The 25,677-nt window shown below is 39.7% G+C and overlaps 1 protein-coding gene across 2 annotated transcripts in view; it reads left to right on the plus strand.

Moving 5' to 3' along the window:
• PPP3CA (protein phosphatase 3 catalytic subunit alpha) overlaps positions 1-25,677 on the plus strand; it is a 165,098-nt gene that overhangs the window by 57,279 nt on the left and 82,142 nt on the right. For both annotated transcript variants that reach the window (XM_088524015.1, XM_088524017.1), the window contains exon 2: positions 12,313-12,513. In XM_088524015.1, coding sequence (XP_088380141.1) covers positions 12,313-12,513 — 201 coding nt within the window. The remainder of the gene's footprint in view (positions 1-12,312; positions 12,514-25,677) is intronic.

Raw genomic sequence — 25,677 nt, forward strand, 5'->3', positions numbered from 1 at the left:
TCAAAGTTGATGTTACTAAAAGGTAGTAAGCTTGTATAGGATTTACTGTTTATGTTACTGTAGCATATACAGGTCATACTAAATTTTCAGGAGAAAGGTTAAAACTGTCATGTTCTTTACATCTGAGTTGGCTGACTTACCCCATTCTGAGTAAGAGATGGGTTCCTGCTACTTTGGGAAATTCTTGAAGGAGGTCTTGAACTTGACTAATAACGTGTTCAAGAAATTAAGCAGAACAGATTCTGTTTCTTGTGTGGTAAATCCTACGTAGTAAACATCAGTATCTTGATGTTTTTAATAGTAAGATAATATTTAACTTGGAAAAGCCTTTGTGTCATACAAATATAATATAAAGTTTGTACTTTATACTTGGACAGCAAGACCAGATTTTTCTAGTCTTTATGAAATTGCCAAGCAATCCAAGACTACTGCTTTCTGCAGAAAATGATCCAGTTGAAGTGCACTTAATCTCCTCTGTTTCACAGAGTATTTGATAAAAGATAATTAAAAATGCCTCAACTTGTGCTTCAGAAAGTTGTGCTTGTAGTTAAACCAGAGTTTGGTTTGCTCTTTTTTTTTTTTTTTTTTTTTCCCTTGCTCTCTTAAAGGTCAATGGATCTTATTTGTAATGTGAACTGTGCTGGAAAAGTAAGCCATATGTGGACTCGGTCCAGAGCTGGTGAGGAAGCTCATTAAATGGGCTTCTCAAACATATGTGTTATATTATTTTCCGTATTATAGTACAAAGTTGAATTAGTAATAGAAGCAAGTTTTCCCTGGCCTTGTAGCAGCCCAGTAATGGAACCACTAACGGACGATTACTGACAAAGTAACAAAGCTTGGAGAAGGTAGGAAGGGGAGGGAAAATCTTATAAGCACATAGTGATTGCAGTTTTAGTATTTTGCTGCCAGATCTAGTATTTGGCAATTTAGAACTAAAAACATGGCTTTCATGATGCATACACTCCTGGTGCAGTGCTGCTGTTGCTGCATGGTACTTCAGGGACATTGCCTGTGAAGGAACATAACGGGTAATCGTGGGATTCAACTCCGTGCCTTTAAAAGGCAGAGGGAAGTCCATGGTTGCACAGCTTGGCCCCTGTTATAATTTATCAGGTTGCTTCTAGGGGCTGTGTCTTTCCATTTTGCAGTAAATCTTGTGTTTTTTTTTTTTTTTTAAAAAAAAAAAAAAAAAAAAACTGCAGATGTTTTCATTGTATAAGGAGAGCACCAGGCTGAGAGCTGAGGTAGCATCATCTTCAGAAGAGTGTCAGGGACAAGCAGACCGTACAAGAAATGTGTGTGGTTGTGTTGGAGGGAACCTGCTGGACAAATTTTTGCCACTATTTGCAGTACCAGAATATATTCTTTTTGGCCTTTTGTAGCTGTAACAGAGCTCTTCATGTGGTGGGAGGCTTGTGTGTTGAAATGGGCTGCTCTTAGCTGGAGTATGCTGTCTTGTGAACTCTTTACTTTGACACAAACCTTCCTGCTGACCATTGAGAAGGAAGGCAACTGTTGTAAAATGATGAGTAAAACCCTGTCTGGGACTTAAGTACCCTTTGAGGAACTTAATTGCTGAACTCTTGTATTGAAAGATGGATTATTTTTTGGATATACTCCTCCAAACACAAAACATATACAAAAACTTTTCCATGGTTACCAAAAGATGAATGTATTTTTTTTTCTTTAGTGAGTGTTAGCCAAGAATGCGTAGAACTGCCTCAGCTTGGAGTGGTGGCTTGCTTTCTGGGCGTAAGAGCTCCATGCTCCCCTCTCCCTGCAGTGTTTTAGTCCATTGTAATAAAAAGACATGTTAGACCTTAGTGTTTACCAGTTACACAGTTGCATGTTTTCAAAACACTATTAGATGGAAGTTGTTATGGTCTTTCTGTCTCCTTCCAAGACTTTGCACCTGCTGGATGACAGCGATTGGTTCTGTTTAGTAAGTTTTAGGCAATGCGGTGCAAGAGTCCTGGAAAAAATGCAACTTTTTATCATTAAATATAATTGAGATACTTCTCATACTATGAATATGATTATCTCATATAAGTAGATATATCTCATAGTATCTCCTATAAATGAAATAGGGGAGAAAGTAAAAGGGTGAGATTCAGCAGTCTTTAGACTTATGCTAATGGAAGGCACTCCTAAATGTGGAGTGGATTTTAAGACATGCTTTCCTATGGGTCACAAGTGGAACAGGAGCTGCTCCTCTGCACTGCACTTCCCCTTTGCTCTCACTTCTGTAGTATGCAGGGAGTGACTTTAGGACTTCCTATGAAAAACTTAATAATTCATAATGAATAGGTGCTTACTAATTTTTACTTATGGGCTTGCATTGTGTGCAAATTAGAAAAAGAAAGTTTGTACATATCTTTAACAATTATGGCCTTCAGTTTTACCTCATCTTATCCCATATTAAGAGCAGATGCATTTACAAGGAAAATGGCCTGCAGTTACAGAAAGCCACAATTTAGTCATGAAAAGCAGATGTTCTTGCACATTTACTGTCTTGGCTTTTGTAAATACACAAAGACCACAAAAAAAGTGTGAAAGCAAATTTCAGTATTGTTTGCAACTCTCCAGAGGCATTGCAGAGGAACAGGGGAGCAAAACATAATGGCTGGGCACTGCGGTCCGCTTTCTAATTAGTTCTGTGTTGGAAAATTATCTTTAAAATTGGATTATACTTTTTTTTAAATTGGGAACAGAAGTATTCAGTACTCTTTCAATTGCATTTTAGATGTCTCCGTGACAGAGCGAACATTTTATTTGTGAACAAAAATCCTTCCTTAGGGAAGGAAGAAGACAAGAACATGCCTCTCAGTAGAGCACCTACCTGCAGTCTCTGCCTGGGTATGGTTTGTATATACAGATGTTTTTATGAAATGAAGGGCCTCTGAAGGACTCACATTCTCCCGAGAGCTCTGTGGTCATGCAAAAGGGTATTTCAAACCTGGAGCTGCCCACTGGCTGCCCACAGACTATGAGACTCTTGCACACCCAAAGCAATTTTGCTGCTGGAGATGATAACTTTGCTTAAGATGATCTTTGAACAGAGACAAGGCTGTTCAAGGCGCTTGGGTCAAAATGTAGGTAGCCTGGACAGAAGAATTTCCTTCAGTATAATGTGGACTGCTTTGGGAAGATCTGAAGGATCTAAATTGCCCAGGGTACTCAAGTCACAAGATGCAGTTCTTAATACGTCTTCCCTCAAAAGCTGGTTCGTGATATTACTGGATGGTGATAGTATGCTTTTGGGGCCTGATGCCTGAGTTTGTGTTGATGGAGAGTTAGTGTAGCTTTAGGATGTTTGCTAGATTCTTGCGGCTCCATGGGGATTAGTCTCCACTGCCTTTTGCATTCAACTGGTATATCTCATTTGGAGGTGGTGTGACTTCAAGATGTGAACATTTTTGGATTATAACCAAGACACTCTGTCCCAGTGTGCTCCTAGCTTATTTTCCTAATGCTGGTTCAGGCTGTGCATTTTTTTATTTTATTTTTTAAGCCTTTTGCAGCTTCTTTAACCTTGCTGTTGCCTCCTTGTGCAGGGGTGGACGCTGTATAGAACAGTAACCACAGAATCCTCCTGTTCCATGCTTGCCTCATAGTGGGCTTTTGGTTGAGCCATGGCTTGTGCCTGGTATTATGCATTTTGTTAATGCAAAGCCATTTTTCAACGTTGGAGATAAGAACTGTCTTTTCAAGACTGCAGTTACTCATACAAGTAGCAGGAACCAGCCCCTTGGTGTTTAAATAAAAGCACTAACAGCTCCATGTTCTAATTACTGTTGTTTTCCTTGCATAAAGATGCTCTGCAGAAATGAAGTACTATAGCTAATGAAATAAAACAGCCTATCGCTATTTCTGAGAAAGAAAAACTAAAGAGAAGACTTAGGAATTGCATTAGAGTTCTCAGTGCTAGGCTTGTGACTGTGGCTTGATTTTCTTTATTGAAAAAAAATCAGATGAACCTTGCAAATTAGCTCAGCTGTTGGTAATATAGCAAATGAACAGTCTAGAGAGACCAAGAGCTGGTGAAATGGGTGTGCTAGTTGGATCATTTATTGTCCCTTGGTGAAAATTTGGTTCTGCTATGTCTGGCTCTATTTGGGCATCCTTTGCAGAAGGTCGGGGTTCCCCATGGGCCTATGAGCTGCAAACCTGGGCATCACAAGGTGAAGGGCACTCGCTGGGTGTAAACATCAGCAAGCAGCTGAAGATGAATTTGCTTGTACGTGACAGACCTGGGAACAGAGCTCTGATTCTCTTATAGTGTAATAAACCTTTTTGGTGTTTTTTTTTTTTTGTTGTTGTTGTTCTTGTTGTTGAAAACATCAAGTGTTCTGATTATGAACAGGATGTTTCAGAGAATATCAACCAAATGAGAAGACTAGGCTAATGTTTGTTATATAGCATTTGAGATGTGAAAGAAGATAGAGTTCTCAAAAAGATAAAAGTGTCTTTATGATAAAGTAAAAGGAGGATTTGGATTAAATATCCTTTTAAATACAGGACTAAAAGCTTATGCTTAGGGCTTTGAAAATGTATCTGGGTATGTATGGCAGCAATGGAGACAACTCAGCTGAGCAATAGTAAAATGCCTGAGATGTCCATTGGTCCAATGAACAAATGTTACTCTCTGCGTTTTCTGGGCTGCTTATGTCCTCCTCAGAAACTTTGTGGGAATTTAACTTGGCAGCCTGGCTTGTGTCAGTAGCTGACATTTTCCAAGCCTTTCTGCAGATGTCAAAGTTCTAGCTTTGACAGAGATTTCATGGTGCCAGCAGCACCACAAGTCAGAAATGGGGTCTTCTTTTGGAGCAAAGCAAATGTGCAAATAACACTCGTGTTAAACTGCAGGTGGTGGTTGTAGCAGGGCTGGAGTGTCAGGGCTTCATGAATGCTCTTCTCAAGGTTTCTGTGTCTAGCGAGCAGCAGAAGATAAGGGCTTCACAGAAAGAAAGACATTGTTTGAGGGCACTTCAGTATGCTTAAGACTTGGCTTTGAGTTACTGCGTTTAAGCCTTAAAGTTACAGATGTATAAAGAGGTTTTGGCAACTGCTTGCTTGAGATAGGAGAAACCAAAACAGGAAAAACAAAAGGGGACCGGACCGTATCTTATGGAATAAGGACAGATTTTTTTTTTTCTCATCCTTCATATGTTTTTGTAAATATTTTTAAAACAAAAGCGACTTGTACACCAGTCCCGGCTAGTTGATGGGAGTAAATATGAACATAGAGGTGCTACTTCGGAGATGATGCCAAGGCTCAATTTCCTTATTGATATTTAGCAGTATGACTGCCAATAGAGGTGAACCATAGAACAAAAATATCAGATCTGATTCACAGCTCCATTACTTAAGATTAATGCTAATATAAGGCAATTGGAGTTGGTAAGTTTTATTTAGGTAGCTAGAGCAGGCTGAGCCCCTTTTGAAAGCTCACACAGCATGATCCCTTAATGCTGGATGAAAAAGAAAGGAATCACAGGGACATAGCACAATGATGAATGCAGTCTGTGATCTTTAGCACTCATCTATATGAAGTGCAATAACATCACAAGAAAACGAGTTCTTGAGGATCCTGGAGGAAGAGCAAGTAGTTGGAGGGAATCGGTTCATTCCTACGTGCGGGAATAGCTTGAGTTCTTTTCATCAGGAGTGAAAGACATTGTTGCCTAAAGGTCCAAAAGAGGGCTTATGTACCCCTTAGGTTTTCCTAGCACCCTTTGTGCAAATGAAGTGACAATCTTAAAGATTCCCCTAGGTCTTTTATATAATAGAATTTAAAGCAGATGTATTATTGCTGTATCTTGCCAGTCCAAATCTATCTCAGCCATAAGGCAAGACAAAATGAAGTATATTTACCATAAGCTGAGTTAGTTAAAGTTCAGTTTTGGAAAATATCAGTCTTTTAAATTGTATTTCAGAGTTTACAGCAAAAACTCCTTTTTCTTTTAAGAATTCAGCCTAGCGTAATGTGATACACACATCTAAAAAGTCTAATGTAGATGAAGCCAAACCGTTTTGGAAGCCTGTTAGTGTCTAGCTGCTAAATTGCAGAGAAAAACAGGTTAAAATGATTGATACTGTTTTATGGTAATGGTTTTTCAGGTCCCCTAAACAGAAAAGGGCAGCTATGAGATTGGGAAGGACAATCTAGCATAAATTAGTTTTCTTGCAAGTCAAGTACTTTTGAACTTTTCTACCCAAGTTATGGTCACTAACAGCTAGTTATGGCTGAACTGGAGTTCCATTGCATTCCAGTTTTGGGAATGCTATTTTGCATACTAACCTGCACAGAGCCTGGAGGCTAGTTCATCATATAGCATCTTGGAGTATGAGTCAGTGTGCATTCTGTTATGCAGAAATATACTGATTTAAAGCTTCTGTCATGGATGAAAAGGCTACTAAAAAAGCTAGGCCATTTGGGAATAGACTTGAAAAAATTGCATAAGCTGCTGTTTCCCAGTTATTTTGTAAGTTAATTTGGCTCCTGTTACAGTTAGTCTGAGCACATATTTTTATTTGTGAGGCTTTACTCTTTAATGTATACGACTTTGGCCCTGTCTGACTAATTCAGGAAATACTGGTGAAAATCTGGTACTGTCTGCATTGCTAAGGGTAGCAAAGTAATTAAGCATTTTAACATTTACAGATCGCCATGTTTTTTTGATGTAGCACATATGGGATAGTTCAGGCATTAAAACTACTTTTTAAAATGCTCTTAATGCCCTCAAATTTATTGGCTCAGCTAAATTTGTTGTTGTTCTTAAACTAAAATTTAAACGCTTCAAGCCTGCAACTTGTAGATCTTCTGGTCAGCATTGTCATTTTAGGGCTTGGAACAGGCAGCTAGCAGAACACCGGGATCTATTAGAGTCCCTATCCCCTACCTCCTTGTCTTGATGCTACTAGTTCTTTGGGCAAGATGTTGGTTGCTAGATGTCAAAGCATCCTAGTTTTTAGAATATTACAATTTTACATGAATCTTTTCCAGGGATTACTGCCCACTGAAACAGAGTTGCAATGAGATACAGGATGAGAAGGTTCCGTAATCTGCACTGACATCTATAGCTCATTCCGGCCCTAACATCTTCTGTATTTTTTTTTCCCAGCAGATTTAAAATCTGTAGTTAACCACATGCAATCACTTCTTAATTGTTTCCAATTAGGAACAACTGTTAAGTCTAGCAATAGAAGAGAGATTACCCATTGCTAAAACATTTTGGGGAATGGAGGAGGGTACATGAATTCCTTACCTAAGCATCGGAAGATCTTTGGTATTTTTCCATTGTTATTTTATTTTATTTTATTTTTTTCCTTCCTCTGACTTTGTTTTTTCCAAATGAGTTGTTCCTACAAAGGAATTTAAACTCTGGATAATTGTTGTTCTCTGTTCCAAAAGCTAATAAAAGCAAAGCTCACCAGTGTTATGTTGAAGGCCTGTGGAAAAACTTGGGTGTAACACGCAAAGTAGAAAAACAAACTTTGCTGATGAGGCCAGGAAGCTACAATCACTTTTTCCACTTTTAGCTGTATGTGTTAGACCTAGCTGGTAATGGTTCCTCTTAAACTTATTTTTCCCTCTCTCTTTTATAGGTGCCATTTTACCCGTAAGCTATCCAGGAGAGGATAATAAATGTCAAAAATGCTCATACTTTTTTCATGTTTTCAGAGAGGCACATTGCTTTGTGCTCCATAAGACTGCTATTATTTGTTTGCTTGCAGCTGGCCAAAAATACTTTGGGAAAGGTGTTAGAAAATAGCCACAGGCCATACAAGTTTATATTTCAAACAAATCCATTTTTGTATTATGAAGTGTGTGGGGTTTGTTTGTTTGTTTTTTTTGGAGGGGGATGAGGGAACAGTTCTAAAATGTTCCTCTTTGCCATCTTCTTTTCAAGCTTTAACTTTTCCTTGGATCTAAGGGTGTTTTGTCTTGTATGTTGCCTACTTCATGTTATTTTTATTTGATACAAATAGTAGACTATAGAATATAGACTAGATTTTGCAAAGATCTTAACCTTTCCCCTAGGTATTACTTTTGTTTAGATTATTTCTAAGTACAAATAAACTGTAGCCATTCAAATATATGGATAACTGAACTTAATTCCATATGAGCTTGTACTCTGCTGCTTAGAACTAGCCAGTTTTTCAACAAGATCTTGATAAAAAGTACTGCTTTCTTTGAGAGTGTGTGTGTATAAATATACATGTAGTTTATAGCTGCTTCTAGATAGAAATGGTTGTGAAACTCCAACAGGAAAATGTCCATATTTTTGTCCAAGTATTTATGTGCTGTGGCAGGCTTTGTGTTCCTGTGTTCATGTGCTGCTGCTGTTCACACACTCTGTGAAGTCTTAATGTGCGCCCTGAAGCAGCTATCAATGGGGATAACTCATTTTCTGGTTCCGATGTGTCAAGAGCGTGTAGTGCTTTTGAAAGTAAAATATAAATAAGATACTAACAATCTAGGAATTTTAGAAATGATAATACAGGAGCGTGTGTGCAGAATTAACATTAGATGAAAAAGTTTATATACTGGCTTGTACCTGTAGTCATGCATGGCATGGTTCAGAAATCCAGTGCTCTGTGATTACCTAATAACTAATCAGTTTCTGATGCTTGACTTTGATGTTAGCAGAAGCGATGTTGTGGAGGAAAGCCCAGGAGGGTGCCTGGTGTTAAACCAAGTTGTGCTATGGCCTACTCCACTTTCGCAGAAGCCATCCTGCAAAGTGTGCTAAGTTAGCTCTTGCCCAAAAAAGATAGGTTTGCTGGAGTTTCTGAGGTTATGGAGAAAAATGTTACATATGTTGTGTGAATATTTTGAATAAATAGATGTAGAAAATGGAGCTACAGAATGGCCTGACTATTTTTATACATATAGCAAAAGCTTCAGCTTTTTTTCTCTCTCCTTTTTTTTTTTTTTTTTTTTTTTTTTTTTTTTTTTTTTTTTTTGAGAAGCTGAGGTCTCGCTGCTGCTGTACTGCAAGTGTACATACCAGTACTCAAATGATGGTAGCTATTGGTGCATTTTTCCTACAAGTGATGAGCAAAGCTTTTACTTACCTTTAGGAAAAATATATTGTGCCATCTGTTAGAAAATGACGTGACAAGTGTTGTTAGGGGAGGTAGAGCGCAAGGAGCTGGAATATTGATGAAGGGCACCGTTTCCTTACGGGCACTTTATCTGTGAGTACTAACAACGTATACAGCTTAGATGAATAATATATAAACAACATAATACTTGCTTTGTTACATGCTTGTATTTTATTTGTACACACAAACATGTTCAATTCCATTAAGCCCAGCCCTCCACAGTTTATTTATTTGTCCTAGAGAGACTGTTTAATATTGGAGAGAAACAGCACTAATGTGCCTGAGCTTTACAGGGCTGTGCCAGCAGTAAGGTGGTTTTTGCAAGAGCCTGCAAGAACAATAAAATACCATCTTTCTCCATTTCTTGGAATATGCTCAAGAGACCTGAAAGCACAAGAAAGCAGCAGTAGGTGGTAAAACCACTAGAGTCTTTTCTTGTGTTTTTAGATCTCAGGAGGATGCTGCTGACAGGATAAGGGAAAGGGTTAAAATGTTTGAGTGGTTTTGTTTTGTTTTTGTTTTTGTGATCTGTGTGGCTTTCATTGCCAGACCATGATGATAGTATTTCACATGGCGAGTGGTTTTCTTCTTTAATGACAATACAAAGATCTTTTTTTTAAGCTTTCCCAAGGTTTGAAATATCTGTGAATCAAGGTAGAGACCAGTCTGAGTTCTACAGAGTTGCTTGAGTAACATTCTTGTGTAGTCTCTTGTATTGGTGGCATTTGTCATGAAGCTGCTTGAAAATATATCAAGTATTTGCACACCAGTTTATCCCTGTCCCTTTGCTTCCACTCAAGGCTCTATTCCTAGGGATGCCCCATGACTTTTGTTTGCTACAGATTCCCACCTTTTATCCAAAATGCCCACTTGTTTTTCTGTAGAGGGGAAGGTGCTAGTAGTCTCAGCCAACTTGTCCTGCCTCCTGCTACCACCTCCTGAGTTGTTGTCTCTTCCCTGCGGGGAAAGATGAATTCCCTGTGCTGCTTGACTAGGTGCTCGATTTTATTTTTGATTAAAAGCAAAAACACTGGAAAGAAAAAGTTGTGTTGCAGGTGCTCGTGGCATAGGTATACAAAAAAAAGGGGGGGAGAGGAGGAGGAAAAGCAAGAAGGTATGGAGAGGTTAAAAGTTGCCTGTGTCTTCAGATGGAGATGTTGCCATATAAAGCAATGGGGAAATTAAATGCTTATTATATTTATAACGGAATTTTGATTGATCCTGGCATTTGTTGGTGATTCTAGTAATGAACTCTTTTTTTTAAACGGACTTCTCCATGACCATTTCTTATGTTGCTCTTCTGTAAAAGCTGTGTGTATACAAAACTAATTCTCTTATAATGGAAGATGCAATTTATGCTCTACTCCATTGCTCATGTTTTTGCTAATTAATGATTAATTATCTGCTACTGGAACAGTATCTTTTTTTTTTTTTTTAATTAGCTACTGGTATGTGCTTGTTAGCAATGTGCCTGCAGAGCTCTTGCAGTGCTGCAGTGTGCTGTGCTTCTCTGCTACCTGGGAGCTACCAGCATCTGAGAGCTTTAGGGCTTGCCTTTGCTTGCTTGTTTTTCCGTTTCAGGTCTATCTCCTACTATAGAATTACTGCTTAAAACACAAACTAACGTAAAACAGAGTAGATGTTCTTGTAGCTTGAGTGAGAAACTCTGCACGGGTCTGTGGAAGTACTCTGCAAAACTGTTTCGTGTGTTTTGGGAGGTATCGGGAGGCTGGGAGGGCCTGGATTGGGACTGTTATGGATGTCATTCCTCCAGAATAATCCTTTGGGAGGAAGCCCAGCCTGGTGGGATGTCAAGGACTTGGTGACTGTCACACCCTCCCGCTTCGGTTTCAATTTAAAATATGAAAGCAGCTATGGTCCTTAATCCCTCGCAGATTATTGAAGCCAGGATGTCATAAAGGAAGAAATATTCCCCCCAAGGTATTTTCAGAAGCACTTTGTGTTTAAAACATGTATGGAAAATAGGGTGAAGTTTGGTATCTGCTACTGGAGGTGGAAGCAAAGAGTTCTTGGGTTTTAAATGAATGTGATTCATGCATTGTTTTAAGAGTGCATGGATGGGTAAATGTAAAGAAAACTAAAAATATCGGACCCCGATATGCTGCCTAGGGGCTTAGTTTTCTCCTGGTGCTGCAGAGGGCTCTTAGCAGGAGGCAGAGGCTTTGGCAAGGCTGGGGCTAGATGTTGGCAGTAGGTTCAGCTGTGCAGCCTGCTCCTTTCCTGGCTGAGGTTTGTGTCTAATCCAGCCTTCTGCAGCTGTGGCGGCTTAGGATAACTACCCAGCGGCTGCAAGGCAGGCGGTGCTTAAAGCTGCTCCAATGGAACTGTGAGGGAAAAGGGGTTAAGCTGGGATAAGGCTGTGGCCTCTGCTGGGGAGCTGACAGTGCCATCTCCAAGGCCGCTCGCTCCAGCTGGCTCTAGGAGATCCCAAGCCTCAGCATCTTCAATTTGCTGGAAGGCCAAGACCTTATGGTGAGGGCAGCCTGCTAGTCATGGCGTGTTGCCAGGGCAACCTTCTGATTTATTAATTTGTTTTAAACCCCAGGCTGATGCATCTGCTGTTGTGCTTATACTTAGTGCATTTTTTTTTTCCACTTGGACATACCTGGGTGCTGTTTGAACATCTCTTGTGTAAAAACTGCTTTTTTACACAAAAGGGAATCCTCTACCACTCTCCAAGTTGAGACACCTGTCTTGGAGTTTAGCATTTTAATTAGAATGTTTTTTCTCCATGTCCATGCACAGAAATTAATAGTTGTGCTTGTCCTCCATGAACTTTATGGCATTAATGGAAAGGATCATCATATTGAGGTTCTGTAATGCTACTAGAGCAGTTGAAGCTTTGGTCCCTTCCCTCCCAGGTGTGGTCACATCCTTTTTAATGTTGCTTGAGTGTTTCCACTGTAAACATGACCTAAATCTTTCTTTCAATTTTTAATAAATATAAAATTGCAGCTTTCATTTACATGGATAACTTAGCCTTAAGAACGTGTGTGTATCTTATTGTTATCTTTGGTATTCTTTGTGCAATATAAGCCAGAAGTTTATAACAGAGTATATAAAATCTATGCTAATATTATCTGGCAGCAGAGATGACACTTGAAATGCATCATTATCAGTAATAGAGACTTTTATTGTAGAAAAGTGATAAGTGATTTCTGTTTTTTCTCTACTCAGCTGTCCCATTTCCTCCAAGCCACCGGCTCACAGCCAAGGAGGTGTTTGATAATGATGGAAAGCCCCGCGTGGATATCTTAAAGGCGCACCTTATGAAAGAAGGGAGGCTGGAAGAGAGCGTTGCTTTGAGAATAATAACAGAGGGAGCTTCGATTCTACGCCAGGAGAAGAACTTGCTGGACATTGATGCACCAGTCACAGGTTAGTACGGAGATATGCTGGTGGAGGGCATGGTTGCTGGTTTGGGATGTGTTGTGCAGTGCGTTAGTGTGTGGGGTTTGCTAAGGAGCTAAAAGGAAATCTCACTCCTTTGACCTATCCAATACTCAAGTCTTTCTTTGTCTGCCACCATTATGGTAACAATGGTGGCCAAGCAGCTTGTAAGTTAAGGAAGGGAGCATTTCTGCTGGAGCTTTTTTGTTTCTAATTTAAGGTAGCAGTTTTAGTCTATAGTTAGAGTCAAGAATTTTCTTATATTTGAGTGTCTGGCCTTTCGTGCTAAATACTAATTCCCTAAGTTTATAGATGTCCTTTACTGTAGTAGCGCAGTTCGAATGTACAGTCATAGTTTGGCTCTGCAGGAAGAATGGTGTTACAGTAAACAGAAATTTTAATTAAATGTTAAGGAAAATAATAAGTAGAGTGAAAAAAAGCAGAATCCCATTTTGTGTTGCCTGGGGGATTAATGAATTGTGCTGGTTGCAGAACCCATTCTGCCCTCGACTATCAAACATTACCACCCACTCATTAATTCTCAGGAAATGCCTTCTGCTTTGTACTTCCTTCTCTAACTGTCTCCTGCCTCAGACTGCATTCTGAACCGAGGAATGCATTTGCTTGCTCTAATGTGACCCTCTCCATTTTTTCATTACTCCTATCAAAGATGGATGTATTTTTGGCAGGAAGCCTATCTGTAGCATAGAGAGCTAGTTGTTGGGTAAAAGACTTCTAATTCCACCCAGCACAAATGATGAAGCCTAACCATAAAGCCTGTTCAAGGAGGCAGGTTCTTTTGTCCCTTTGCTTCTGGGAAGCCCCGGTAAGAGTCCAAGAAATAGATTCTTCTCTTGCAGAAGAAGAAAGATTGCCAGTCTTTATGATCTGCACTGGCAGTAAAGATCATTCACCAGAAACTCGAGAGTGCGTGATTTTTTTCCAACTCCTCCCCCCGCAAACTGAAGAGAGGTAGTATCTGAACTAGAGTGATTTAAGAGCTATTAAAGCTTGTAATTCTTTCAGTGGCATTCACCAAGAGATTCTAGGTTGGTCTGGGGAGGGAATGGGTATCTCTTATGTAATGATAGCTTGTCATGCTGCCTTTATCATTCTGTGGAAAAAAGTGTCAATCATGCTGCAGCTCATGGATGAATAAAGGAAATTGGATGAATAAAGGGCTTCTCTCAATAGACTGGGAATAAAATAGAGTCCTACAGGCATTTCCTTAAAAGGGAGGAATACAAGCGCTTCGGGACATTAAATGGAAGAAGTTCTAGAGTATCGCTCAGTCCCTAACTGAACAATAAAATGTGCAGAAGTTCTGCCTTTCTATTTTTGTCTTAATATGCTGATACATACAGAATACAAGTCTACTATATCCCCCTTTTCATAAATTAATATTTGACATTCTTCTCTCCCCTTCCCGTATTTATTTTTCTTAAATGCTTTTTGAAGGGTTCTGAATTGAGTTTTGGTGGTGATTCATCTCCCGAAGTTTACCCCCACTACAGATCACTGGTATAATTTAAGTGTTTGATTTTTTTTTTTTTTTCTCTCCAGTCAAGCGTGTGTCTCACTCCGTTCCTGCTTTTGAAAGTATTCTCATATGGTGACTGCGATATTGCAGTGTTCTTCAGGGTGGCTGATAGTTACTCCCTTTAAGCTAAAGGTGGACTCTTAATACTTGTTTGTGAGGTAGCTGAGAATTGCTAATGTTCTGTGTGAAGAAACATTAAAGCTGGAGTAATGAAAGTGACCATCAAAAGAAGAAGAAAATCTGAAAGGAGACTGAAAAAGCTTGTGAGGCACCTTGTTGTAGGCCTTGAACTTGAGAATTTGACTGATCTGGTGAAAGTGTAAGGAGTACAGGCAGCTGGAAAACCAAAAATGGAGTAGAACACATGCTTTTTCAAACATACACAAGAACAAACAAAACATACTGATACAATGGGAAGGAAAATAGATTTTAGATAGGGCAAAGAGACCTGTTGAAGAGTGACAGTAATTACTGATTAACGTGGGATTCTTTGTGGCAAATTCATTTATCTCTCAGAACTGTATGCCCGCAGCTGATTAATGAGCTGCTGCTCCTCAAAGAGGAGAGAGAAAAGACTAGCTGTTTCAGATCATTGTGGACTAGTCCAGAACTGGTACCTATCATGTTCTTGATGAATGTTAAAGAATATGAAAAGTTTTTCTTACCGCCTTGGCTACGCACTTAGTTGGGAGTGCAGGACCTGGCGATGTTCATCTGGTGTCAGTGAGAGCTGTGGTGGGAGAGGCTGCCAGTAGAGCCCTGTGTTGTGTGCCAGGGGCTGGCACAGGGTTGCAGGCCCACCCACATCCCCGTGTGGGGAAAGAAGCGCGCTAGAAGCCACTGCGTTCAGACTGCCAGCAGCTTTGTGGGGCTATTGACGACAACAGCCCCAAGCCCAGGGAGCAGGCTGAGGAAAGGGGAATGGCCTGCCGCTGCCTTCTATGGGAGGGTTATCCCCTTGCTTCCTCTACACCCTCCTTTCCCCAAGCGTGTGTTCTTTGTTTCAAGGTCGTGGGTTTAATGAGGCTGACTTACCATTAGACTGCAGCTGTTCAACATTCAGATGAAAGATGTTGATAGGACAGCTTTAGGATTTCCTGACCTATTTTATGTACCTAGCAGTGCAATGGCACATGTACAAATGGCTCACTTCCATTTTTATATTTTTAAGGTTGAGGAAGTGTAGTTCTGAACCTCTCTGCTTCCAGTCTTGATTGAAGTAATACTTGCAAGCACTGTTGGAAATTCCAGGGTTAGATTTGCCAGACTGACGTAGTGTGGCCTTATTGTATAGTCTTATTCTTACCAGAATGAATCTGTTGCTACATGTCTTTATGTGTGTTTATTTACCTTTTGGGCTATGCTTCATGAGGAAAGTATTAATTTTAAAGATGCTCAGTGAAAATAATATGGCCTATCTTGCATATTTGATTGCGAATTTGAATAAACTTTGATTATTTTTTAAGGTAAGTCCTCTTTATCTGTTGATATCTATTTTTCAGGGAATTAATGTGTTTTACCTCTACTTTTAATGTATGACATCTGAGTGTGTACGCAGTGTACCGGCACTTTGGTTAGCCTCTCCCTATCATTTAGGAGTTTCCTCTAGTAAACCAAGAGCACAGAAATCCAAGCTGTATTCATGTTATAAAAGTATGCTTTGTTGCCTGTGTTATTCATGTGCAATGCATGGACATGACACAGGCAGCTTCACAGGACAGATGTTCCCAATTCTGCTTGCAGGAGTACCACTGTGAGCAGTAGTAGTGACAATAGTCTTTGGCTTGGTGACAAAAGCCGGGTCATGTGCTGGGTGCATCTATTGGTCTCCTGTTTAGGAATGCTGGAAACTAGGTAAAGCACAAATGTGTCTTTGTGATACTGCTCTGTGTCAGCTTTTTGGGCTCTTGGTGGCTGTGGCTTAGTATGTGGGATAGATGAGCAGTGGATGAAGGCAGAATCAAAGCTTGATGTGGCTGTGTAGCAAGTTTTGTAAAAGGTAGGGGTATGATTGTGTCAGTCTCTGCAGGCCTCTTCCTTGGCCATATTGGGTTTCTCTTGTTAGTCCTAGTTTTGTAGCTGCTATGTTTACAGATGTTGTAGATACAAAGCAAACTTGCTTGCAGAGTCTTTCTTGCTGTTCCCTTTGTGTTGCTTAGTTTAAGTTAGGGCACGTGTATTTCCTATAGGAATATAAGAGCTCATCTTGTTCCTGCTGAGGAGTGATCTACCTAGTTTCAGTTTTATTGTATTGTAATTTGTGGAGGTGGTGGGAGTGAGAATGCATTGACTTAGTTGGATGTCACAGTGATGTGGAGATGTAACTTTAATCCTCTGCTTGCAGTGAGGACGCTGACAGCTTGCAGATAGGCTCTAAGTTGATGGGCTAGGAAATGTTAGGGGCTCATAGCCATGTGTGTGGCCTGGGTGAGAACAACCATAGACAGCTCTGGGATTGGGAAGTCCTTAGTGCATTACAGGCCCATAAAAACTGTGTAGAGGGAAAGCCCTTTCCTGCTAGTATGGGCTAATTCTGCACTGTTTTATCCCTTCTGGCCTTCATGGTCTCTGCGGCTTTCAAATACTCAGGGCAATTATTGCATGGAATAAGAGGGGCTCTGGAGTAATCATGCTCACTTTAAAAGTGTACTCTCCATGCACAGTTTTCCTTTACCCAATTCACTGGCTTGATAGCATAAAATAGTGTCAAGAGGATCCTAGTGCTGCATGAGTTAAAAATTGGTAGAGAGCAGGGCCTTCCAGCTCAAGTTATCGATGCTAAGGCAAACTAGTGAAAGTGCTCTTGCGTTATGGTATGAAGGCAGAAACATGTAAAATTACATCCAACTGTAGTACTCAAATGATCTGATACAATTGGAGAGGCAAACTAAAGTGTTTTTTCTGTATGTGTTTGCCTTATTATATTTTTTTTTTGGATTTTTTTATTTCAAGATAGAATTCCATTGTGGAAAATAAACAAGATGGCTTATTAGGGCCTACAGGTACTGCAAGGTCTAGCTGTACTAGCAGAGCATCAAACTTTGTCTGAAATAACATTTCAGTAAAAGCAATTTTAGTTAAAACTTCTGTTTCACACTTCAGTATTTTAATTTATACTCCAAACCTAAGGTACCATGATCGCTGTTCAGGAGACTATTGAATTTCCAAGGTACTGTTACAGCTAAAATATTTCCTTTTGCATACCAGAAGAAACATTTGAATGATCAAATTCCCAAACTTCGTGGTGAGTAGTTCATGTCTGCTGGTTACAGGATGATGTTCTTCGCTCTGCAGCTCAGCCATGTAGGGCCGTCTTTCCCTGGTGAGATGCTGTAACTTCTAAAACATTTTTAACCACATGGCTAGCTGCAGTCAGACCTTGCTAATATTTTGTTCATTCGAGCCATGAAGTGACTGAGGTTTCAAAATTTCTGTTTTACTTGCATCAGTTTACATTTCTGCATTAGGTTGGTATATGTTCCCAGTGTTGACCGGTGAGACCACTGGTTTGCAGTAATACCTGCTTAGGCAAATACTGCCAGAATAAATTGCCTGCAATTAATTCTTATTCCTCATAGGAAACTTAGCTTTGGCAGCAGAGAACTGAATGTTAGCTTGAAACTTTTACTTATCTCTAGCTTAAACATCATATTTGGGTCTTGTACATAAACAATATGATTTCAACCCTACAGGTAGTTACAAATTGTAGAAGAGGAAACGAAGTATCGATTGCACTATGCGTTTTTGTCCTCTTGAAAACAAACCTTAGTCTGTTGCTTTTACATGCCTGTTCAAGGCAGCTGTGTTGTCTGACTGAATACATGGTGTGTTTTCATGTACTCTGTCTGCCATCTTTTCTGGAAAAAAATCCCACCTCTTCTTAACGTCTGCATCAATTTTGAGTGCATTTTGCTGCTATTATAATTCTTTGCCTTAGCATATCACTATTGAATAGGTTATTAAAATTAGAGAATCTGCATGTTAAAGTACCGATAAAAATAATTTATGATCTGAACACACTGCTTCATAGCTGAAGTGAATTAGATTGGCTCTCTAATGATATTGCTGTTTGAAACTGTCACGGCTGCAGCTCCTTTGCGTGCCTGACTGGGGACTTGCAAGGCACCAAGTTACCTTAGCTTAGAAATGGGGACTTGTGGAAAAAGGTGAATATGTAAGGCTACATGTTTTCATTTTTTTTTGATTTGTTCCTTCCCTGAATGCTTTTGTCACTTCCAGATAGGGATGGAAACTTGGATCCCTGCTAGAACAAATTGATTGTGTCTTGTAGCTTAATTGAGCTGCTTCAGATACTAGCATCTGACATTTTGGCAGAGCCGATGTTTTCTGGTAGCAGCTGCTTAAGTCCGTTTGTATCGCCAAGACAGTGGATACTGCAAACTGTATTCTTTACAACTGCCTCACTTGTTACTCCTTATGGATAATCCATTTAGAGTACATTTGTTTTGGTGCAAAAATCATATAGTCAAATAAGTTGAAGTGAAATGATTGAATCTTAGATTCCCTTCAGAAGTGGAGCTTAATTTGCTCCTGTCAAGTGGAGGAGCACATATGTATCAGGCATCAATTCAGAAATTGAATTGATTAAAAAATAATCACCTGCAAAAATGCTTGCAATTCTCTACTTTTTTTGAGCTCTGTTCTGGCTGTTTTACTTTTACCTTACTTAATGTGTGAATGCTTCTTCATATAAATATTTACAGCATGTTAGCATAACGTTTTAGGGCTATTCCACAAAGAAATGTGCTGTCATAGCAGTCGTGTTTCTTGTAGATTATTTCCTTTAAATTCTCAAAGATTTTGTGGTGGGAGGGGAACGGGGGGATGAAACTTGTGAAGCAGGTTTTATCTTGGCTTGGCAATTATGTAATTGAGCACAATTTGAGATTTAATAGTCCTAAATTCTTGACACTAGGTTTCTTTTTCTAAACTAACCATGATATTTGCGGATATTACTCTTAGAAATGAACAGATGCTTTGTTCTTACTTTTTGTGTTCTCTTTGCTTTGCCTAATTATTTCTCCTTTTTATTCTGGCCTCAGGTTAATTTAATCCAGTCCCAAGTTGTTGCTTGTATTGAGGAAGAGGTGTGGGAATCGAGTGGGATCATCTCTGTGCTGAAATCACAGCCACCCACATTCCCCGCCTTCCAGTTTTGGATGGAGCAGCTACTGACATGAGTAAGAGCAGGAAGGGGAAGAGGGGAATTCCAGCACATCGTTTCCCTTCCTATTCAATCCTTGCAGCAAAGTCAAAATTTTTGTATTTTGCACAAATTTAAGTTCCCCGCTTTGTGTGGGTAAGACAATAGAGGACAGAGATTTTGTGTATAGGGAGCAGGGGGATTCAGTGCTATTCATCCCATACTTGCACCAATTGTAGAGCAGCTACAATCTAGAATTTAAGCTGGGAACAGTTATGAAAGAGAAAAAAAAGGGAACTGGAGGAGTTTGAGGGGGTGGACTAATAGCAAGAGAGGCAAACAGCATGCTTTGGTAATTGCCACTTGGAGACTGCATGCTGATGAGATAAACCGCTGTGTTTATCTGATTTGGGAATCGCTGTAGAGGTGTGTGCCCCTACTGTTCAGAGGCCACTTGCGCTTTGAGAAATAATACTCACAGCCCCTTGCCTTCCTTTGTACCTCACAGGTGTGCACCCAGCCTCTGGGTGCCAAAACTTTATGGTACCCTGACACACGAGCTACCTAGCACTGCCTTTCCTCAGAGCTCCCAGGAGCTGCAAGGCATAACTTAGAGGTTGACTCGGGTAGAATTAGAAGTTGGACCTGATGCTTGTCTAGCAAAAGATTGTTATTTTGGGCAACTTCTTTGTCTGCTTCTTCCTGCCTTTAGATGATTCTTCATTGGCATTTTGATTATTCTAAGAAGTTCTCCTAGAGCTGAGGCAAATGTTGTCTCTATTCAGTTTTCTGCATTTATCCAGACAAGAATTTGTAAAAAATGATTTTCAAATGCATGTGATAATCTTTGTGAAGATTTCAAAGCATTCTTGTTCAAAAAACCAAAACATTTCCAAACATTTTTAGTTAGATTATAATCTAGTATTTTGGAATTGTTTGGAAACTTTTAAGAAGGATTCTGTCTAGATATGTTCACTGCTTGTTAAGGTTCACTGTTCTGAACAGGAGTGTATTTTCTCTTTCCATTAATTTTTGAGGGCCTTTGTGTAAATGTCACTGCTGGGGAATGATGGGGATCGTGTACATTATTAATCAAATCTTGTTCCATGTATGTGCGTGCTAGAGCTGTAAGTATGGGGTTTTATTTTAATCTGTAAGAATATCAGGAGTCTGAATATCAGCTTTCTTAGCTTTTAGGTAAAGCTCTGAGAAGGTAGTTTTCAGGTCTAATATTGACTGGGTAAGGGTTAAACTTTGTAGCAATAACAGTTATTTTCTGTGCTACTGAAGCTGAATTACTCACTTAAGCTAGTTTAAACAAAATCAAAGCATTAGTCTGCCAAAAGAAATCTCTTCTCTTGCATTTGCTCTTTTACTGTCATTTCATCGCACGCGCCATCTCCAGTCATCAGTGACTTACTCTCCAAAATAAGACTTTTGTTCAGCATGGGATTTCTTTCCATAATAAAGATAATGTTGTTATGTTCTTTCCACATAAACCCTTTCCTTAAAATTGTAGTATAGTTTAGGTTGGCAGGTGCTTTCAGAAGTCACCTAGTCCAGACCCCTGCTCCAAGCTGGTCCAGCTTCATAGTTAGAGCAGGGCTAAATTCTGTCACTTCTCTGCTCATCTTCCTGCCGCCTTGCACACGTTCTTCCTTCCATCTTAACACCGCTTTCCTGAACAGACATCCTACTGTTAAAACTGTGTAATGCGGGAAAGAGATTAACGCTTTGCAGAAGCAATCTTATTCTCTAAGCATCAAGGCTCTTCCCCCTAGTATATGCCCCTGTTTTATCAGTTACCCACATTGTTTTGCTCCAAGAGCCCTAGTGACTCATTCTGAGCCCAGAACTTCTCACCCTCAGCCTATGAAATGCTGCTTTCTCTCTTCGTAGAAGGAGAACCATGTGAAGTTCTTTTTTCCCCCACTGATTTTTTTTCCCCTCTTGTGACTTTATTCTTCAAAAATCTGGTCTTGGTGGAGTGATTCTCTAAGTACTGGGTCGTCTTTGTTTGCCCAAGCCCAAATTGTTCAAACACGTCCTTCTTGGGGCAAGCATTTTTGACAATGACACTATTGTTAATAGCTGTTGCTCTGTGGTGTGTGACTGGAGGTTTTGCTTCGCTGACTCTATAGGAGCATGTGAAGGGGAGCATAACTTTTACAGATGTTGCTTTGAGTGCCTGTCTCATCCATACCTTCCTTGGCAAGCTACTTTCCCTGTCTGCCTTTGTGCTTACAAGTTCTTTCTGCAAGACTTTGAAGAAAGAAAAATAACAGACTATATTTGATGGGTTGATGTTTCAGTCGAAGCCTTTGAACTCTGAAAGTTTATTCCATTCCAAGATTTGGGTCCAAGTATCTTCAAACCTGGGAGTGAAGTGTCTGGTTCAGTCCTCATTAGTACTTGAGATCCCTGCATTAGTAGGGGTACAGGAAAGCATTTCACCAAAGTGTCTCCTACAGCAAGAGAATGAGGAAAGCTAGAAGGGTTGCTGTCGCTTGGAACGAGTTTATATTGACAGGAGGTCTGTGGAAAACACAAGTACTTGGGATCTCAAAGCACAGTCGCTGTAGCTCATAAATGATGCTGTGTGGAGGTCGTGGCATATTTGCATGCGTGCTGAGCACGGTGTAATTAGGCGCATTAGGCAGAATAGTGCAGAGCCTCCCCATTGTTCCTCTTCATGGGTGTAATTAGATGCTGAGAGAAGTAGAGCAGGAAATGGGAACCGCTTCCTCCTGCCACCCCACAAACAAGTTTTCAGTTCCAATTAAAATAAATTATGCTTTCTACCAGAAGAGATTACTTGCATGATATATGTCGTTTAAAAACATGTACTGAAAGCCTCATATAGAGGTAAATATTAGAAAAGAGAAAGGGGAGGAGAGCAAGCTAGAGACCATAACTGATAGGAAGTCAGAAGCAGGCTCTTCAAAGTCAGTTACTTTTTGAATAAGAAATTCCTTCTAGATAAATGTGGCACGATTGTAAAAATGCTTCCTTGCAAAATGAGGTACTGGACATCCACATCATTAAACTATGTATAAAGTTTTTATAGGTTAATATATATATATATTTTTAAAAAAGCTTTATTAGTCATCCTAGAAAAAATAATATAGGCCACTTTATGCCCAGTATCTTTCCATTTAGACCCATTAATTGTTCCAAGGGTACTCTGGTTCCTGAGTTACTATTACAAGATAACCTCTAGACAAATGGGGGAAAAAATCAGAATTATGATGCTGTTAGAATGATAGGATATTGATTTTTATGAAACATGACGTAAATTTCATGTCACAAGTAAAACTGATGTTAGCTTTGAAAAGTACCAATAAGAAATGTGAAGAAAAACTTCATAGTAAAAATAATGTTAAAACAAAGACCTGACCTTTGGACTAAAACTTTGGAAGTTTAATATTATTTTATATTTACTTTCTTAATCAATAGGCTCTTTGAGGGAAAACTGCTATCTACTGCTGTCCAGTATAGGCTTTTTTTTTTTTTTTTTTTTTTTCTCTCTCTCTCTCCTCCTCCCAAGGGATAAAAGGGGTAGCCAGGGTGGTGGAAGAAGGTATATTTGAGAGAATTCTGTAATATCTTCATACATTTTTCAGTGGCTTTTCAAGGTCTTAATTGAAGCTATGGAAAATCACGACAATCTCCTCAGCTTAATTATGCAGAAAATGGTAGAATGAATTGCAAGAAAGAGCTGTCTCTTGTCTTTTTCCGAAGTATTAAGTTATTTTCCTGAACTATTTAAGATGATGTAAAGATAGTCACGAAGCAGCATACGTAATAGGTACATTTATATCACCGATTTCCATGTTGAGAAATCTTAATTCCAAGGGTTTCCTAATTTGCGTCTATGCAGTACTTGCTACATACTGTACTTCATGGGACATTGAGGAAGAGCGCTGGACCCAAGTGACTGGTGAGGTTTATTTTTTAAAACAGAGCACAGCTGTATTTGCTCCAGCAGTCTGTTCTGCAGATGCAGTGAGCCTGTGGCCTAAGGCTTCTTATGATGGCAACATCTGACTGGGGTCCAGTTATCTACTCTTGCACCTTCTGCTTCTCCGTTACATAAATATGCTTTTAAATCTGTTCATACGACACATCCTAAAGTACAAATTCAGCAGTATTTAATGTTTTTTGCGGATGCAAGAATTTGGTAGTAAAAACAAACAAAATCTGCTGTAGAATTTTTGAAGTTTACGATTAATTTACTGAATATCTTGATATAAAACATATAAACTTGATGTAAAACATAAGAAATCAAAAAAAAAATCCAGGCTGTCTAGTTCATTATTGGGTAGAATAAGTAGACATTTGGAGAAACAGACTGGTCAAGCTACGCCTATTATATTTGGGTTAGGAACAGCCTCATGTCATTTTGTGGGAGTTCCATTAAGCATAGGAAAAAATAATGTAGGTTTGGGCTGAGTGTCTGAACTGCATTTGCAAGATTTGATAGCAGCCCATGTCTCTGCAGTTGTATGGTAAACTTTGAAGTAAAAACATTGCTGCAATATTTGAATTGAGGAAATAACTATGCAGTATGGAAGGTAGTTCACTCTCCTCCCACTTCCTCATCCTTTCATCTACAAAAATAGTGTAATTCCTGGCAATCTTCATATTTTCTTTGCAATTTTCCAGTGTCCTTGATGATATTGGAAAAAGTACAAGACTTAATTGCTTCCTTTTTCTGAGATGTATGGAAGAGATTGCTCTTATTTTTTAAAATACATGCTGTTACTTTTTTGAGTTTAAAGTTAAAATGCTGAGACAGTTTTGCGAAATTGGCTGTAATAGTAATTCTGCTCATTACATAAGGAATTCAGAGCATGTTCTTGTGCAATCTCTAGTGCTGGTTTGCCAGCCATATAACTATAAATATCCTTGTAGGCTTGATGAAATCACTGAAGTGTAATAGCACTTTATATGTTGTTGGTAGAAGAGTGGTGCAAGGCCTACAGAAGTGTTCCCTCACATAAGTAGAATAAGACACTGATGTTCTTAATTTTCCATTAGCCTCCTGTTAAGCATCCGTAGTGCAATTATGTGAAACTTTTTCCATTTTTCTTATGGTATATTTAAGTTAGGGGAAACGCTACACTGCTTGAACAGTAATTTGCTCTGGTTCCATGTTGTTAAAGTATTGCTACTATTATGGAAAATTTGCTGATATTTTTCTGATCCCAGACTCAATATTTGAGTCATCCTGTGTCAAATAAGCTGTGATTCTTGTGTCATCAAGAAATTGGTACAGCATGACATTTCACGGTGATTTCTAGCTGGTAAATGCATCTAAACTATACTCATGAAATCTGCTTTAAAGATGAAAAGGTCTTATTTGGTTTTCCTCAAATGATTCTCTGTGGCAGCAATGTAATGGAGGTCAACTCTTCACTTCTAGGATTAAAAAGAACCTTAAGTCAATATGGGTGTTATGAATGTACTAGGAACTAAGGCTGTATTTTGAGTTTGGTTTCGTGCAGTTGTGAGCGCACATGTATTTTTCTATATGACTGCGAGTAAATAAATGATGGAGATCTTTACTAATCTGCTACTCTCTGTAAGTTAACAAACAAAGTGCTGGGGAGCCCTGATGGTGTTCTATGAGGCGTTCACCTCTGAGACTAGACGGCACAGTCACTCCCAAATAAGAAAAATATGTTAAAACACACAGAAATTTCTTTTCCGAAAGTGTTTTGAAGTATTTCACAGACGGTGTGTCTTGTGCTAAGTCTTGTCATGCTGAGACCAGTGCAAAGCCTTGCTTTCTCACAAGCCCTCTCAAAATTCTCCCTGTCACTTTCTCCCCGCGTCTCCTGTGGAGCTATTTGGAGCTAGCTGTGACCTTCTGTTCCCTTCACTATCTGCTGTCTCAGCACACCTCATCCTGGCTCTTCCCGTGCTATCCTCTGGGTGGCTAAAGCCGGCTTCCTTCCTGACTTCCTTTCCTCGGCAGTGCATGGAATTGGGGCAAGTTTTCCCTTTGCTTTGGCTCTCGTAAGTGCCCTGACTCCAGGCAGGTCTGTGGGTACTCTAGGGCTCCCTCTGAAAACTCCTGAAGCCAGGCAGCAGAGCTTTAGTACCAGGCTGTCAGTTCTTCATCGGGCCATTCATATCTGAACTTTAAAACTTCAGAGTTCATGTGCAGATGGAGGGTGAGATTTTCCACCTTCAGGATTAGAAAAGCCTAAAGTCAGGAACAAGGCAGTGACTTGGAAGCAGACCCAGAAGGCTGGATTCACCCTTGGTCTGGTGCTGGTCTTGAGGCAAGAGGGAGGCCGAGTGGCCTTTCTCTAGGTGCAAGCAAGTGCCTGTGGTGCTGCAGGGGACACGTTACCTCACTGCCTGCTGCTCAGAAGCTCCCGTCACCAGCTCTGCCTGGCCCTTCTTTGCACTTGCACTCGGCTGCGCCTGCAGGTAGGCT

The sequence above is a fragment of the Tinamus guttatus genome, unplaced genomic scaffold (assembly GCF_059628265.1).
Source record: "Tinamus guttatus ecotype Peru unplaced genomic scaffold, ASM5962826v1 Tinamus_guttatus_pri_ptg000202l, whole genome shotgun sequence".
In the NCBI taxonomy this organism is placed as follows: domain Eukaryota; kingdom Metazoa; phylum Chordata; class Aves; order Tinamiformes; family Tinamidae; genus Tinamus; species Tinamus guttatus.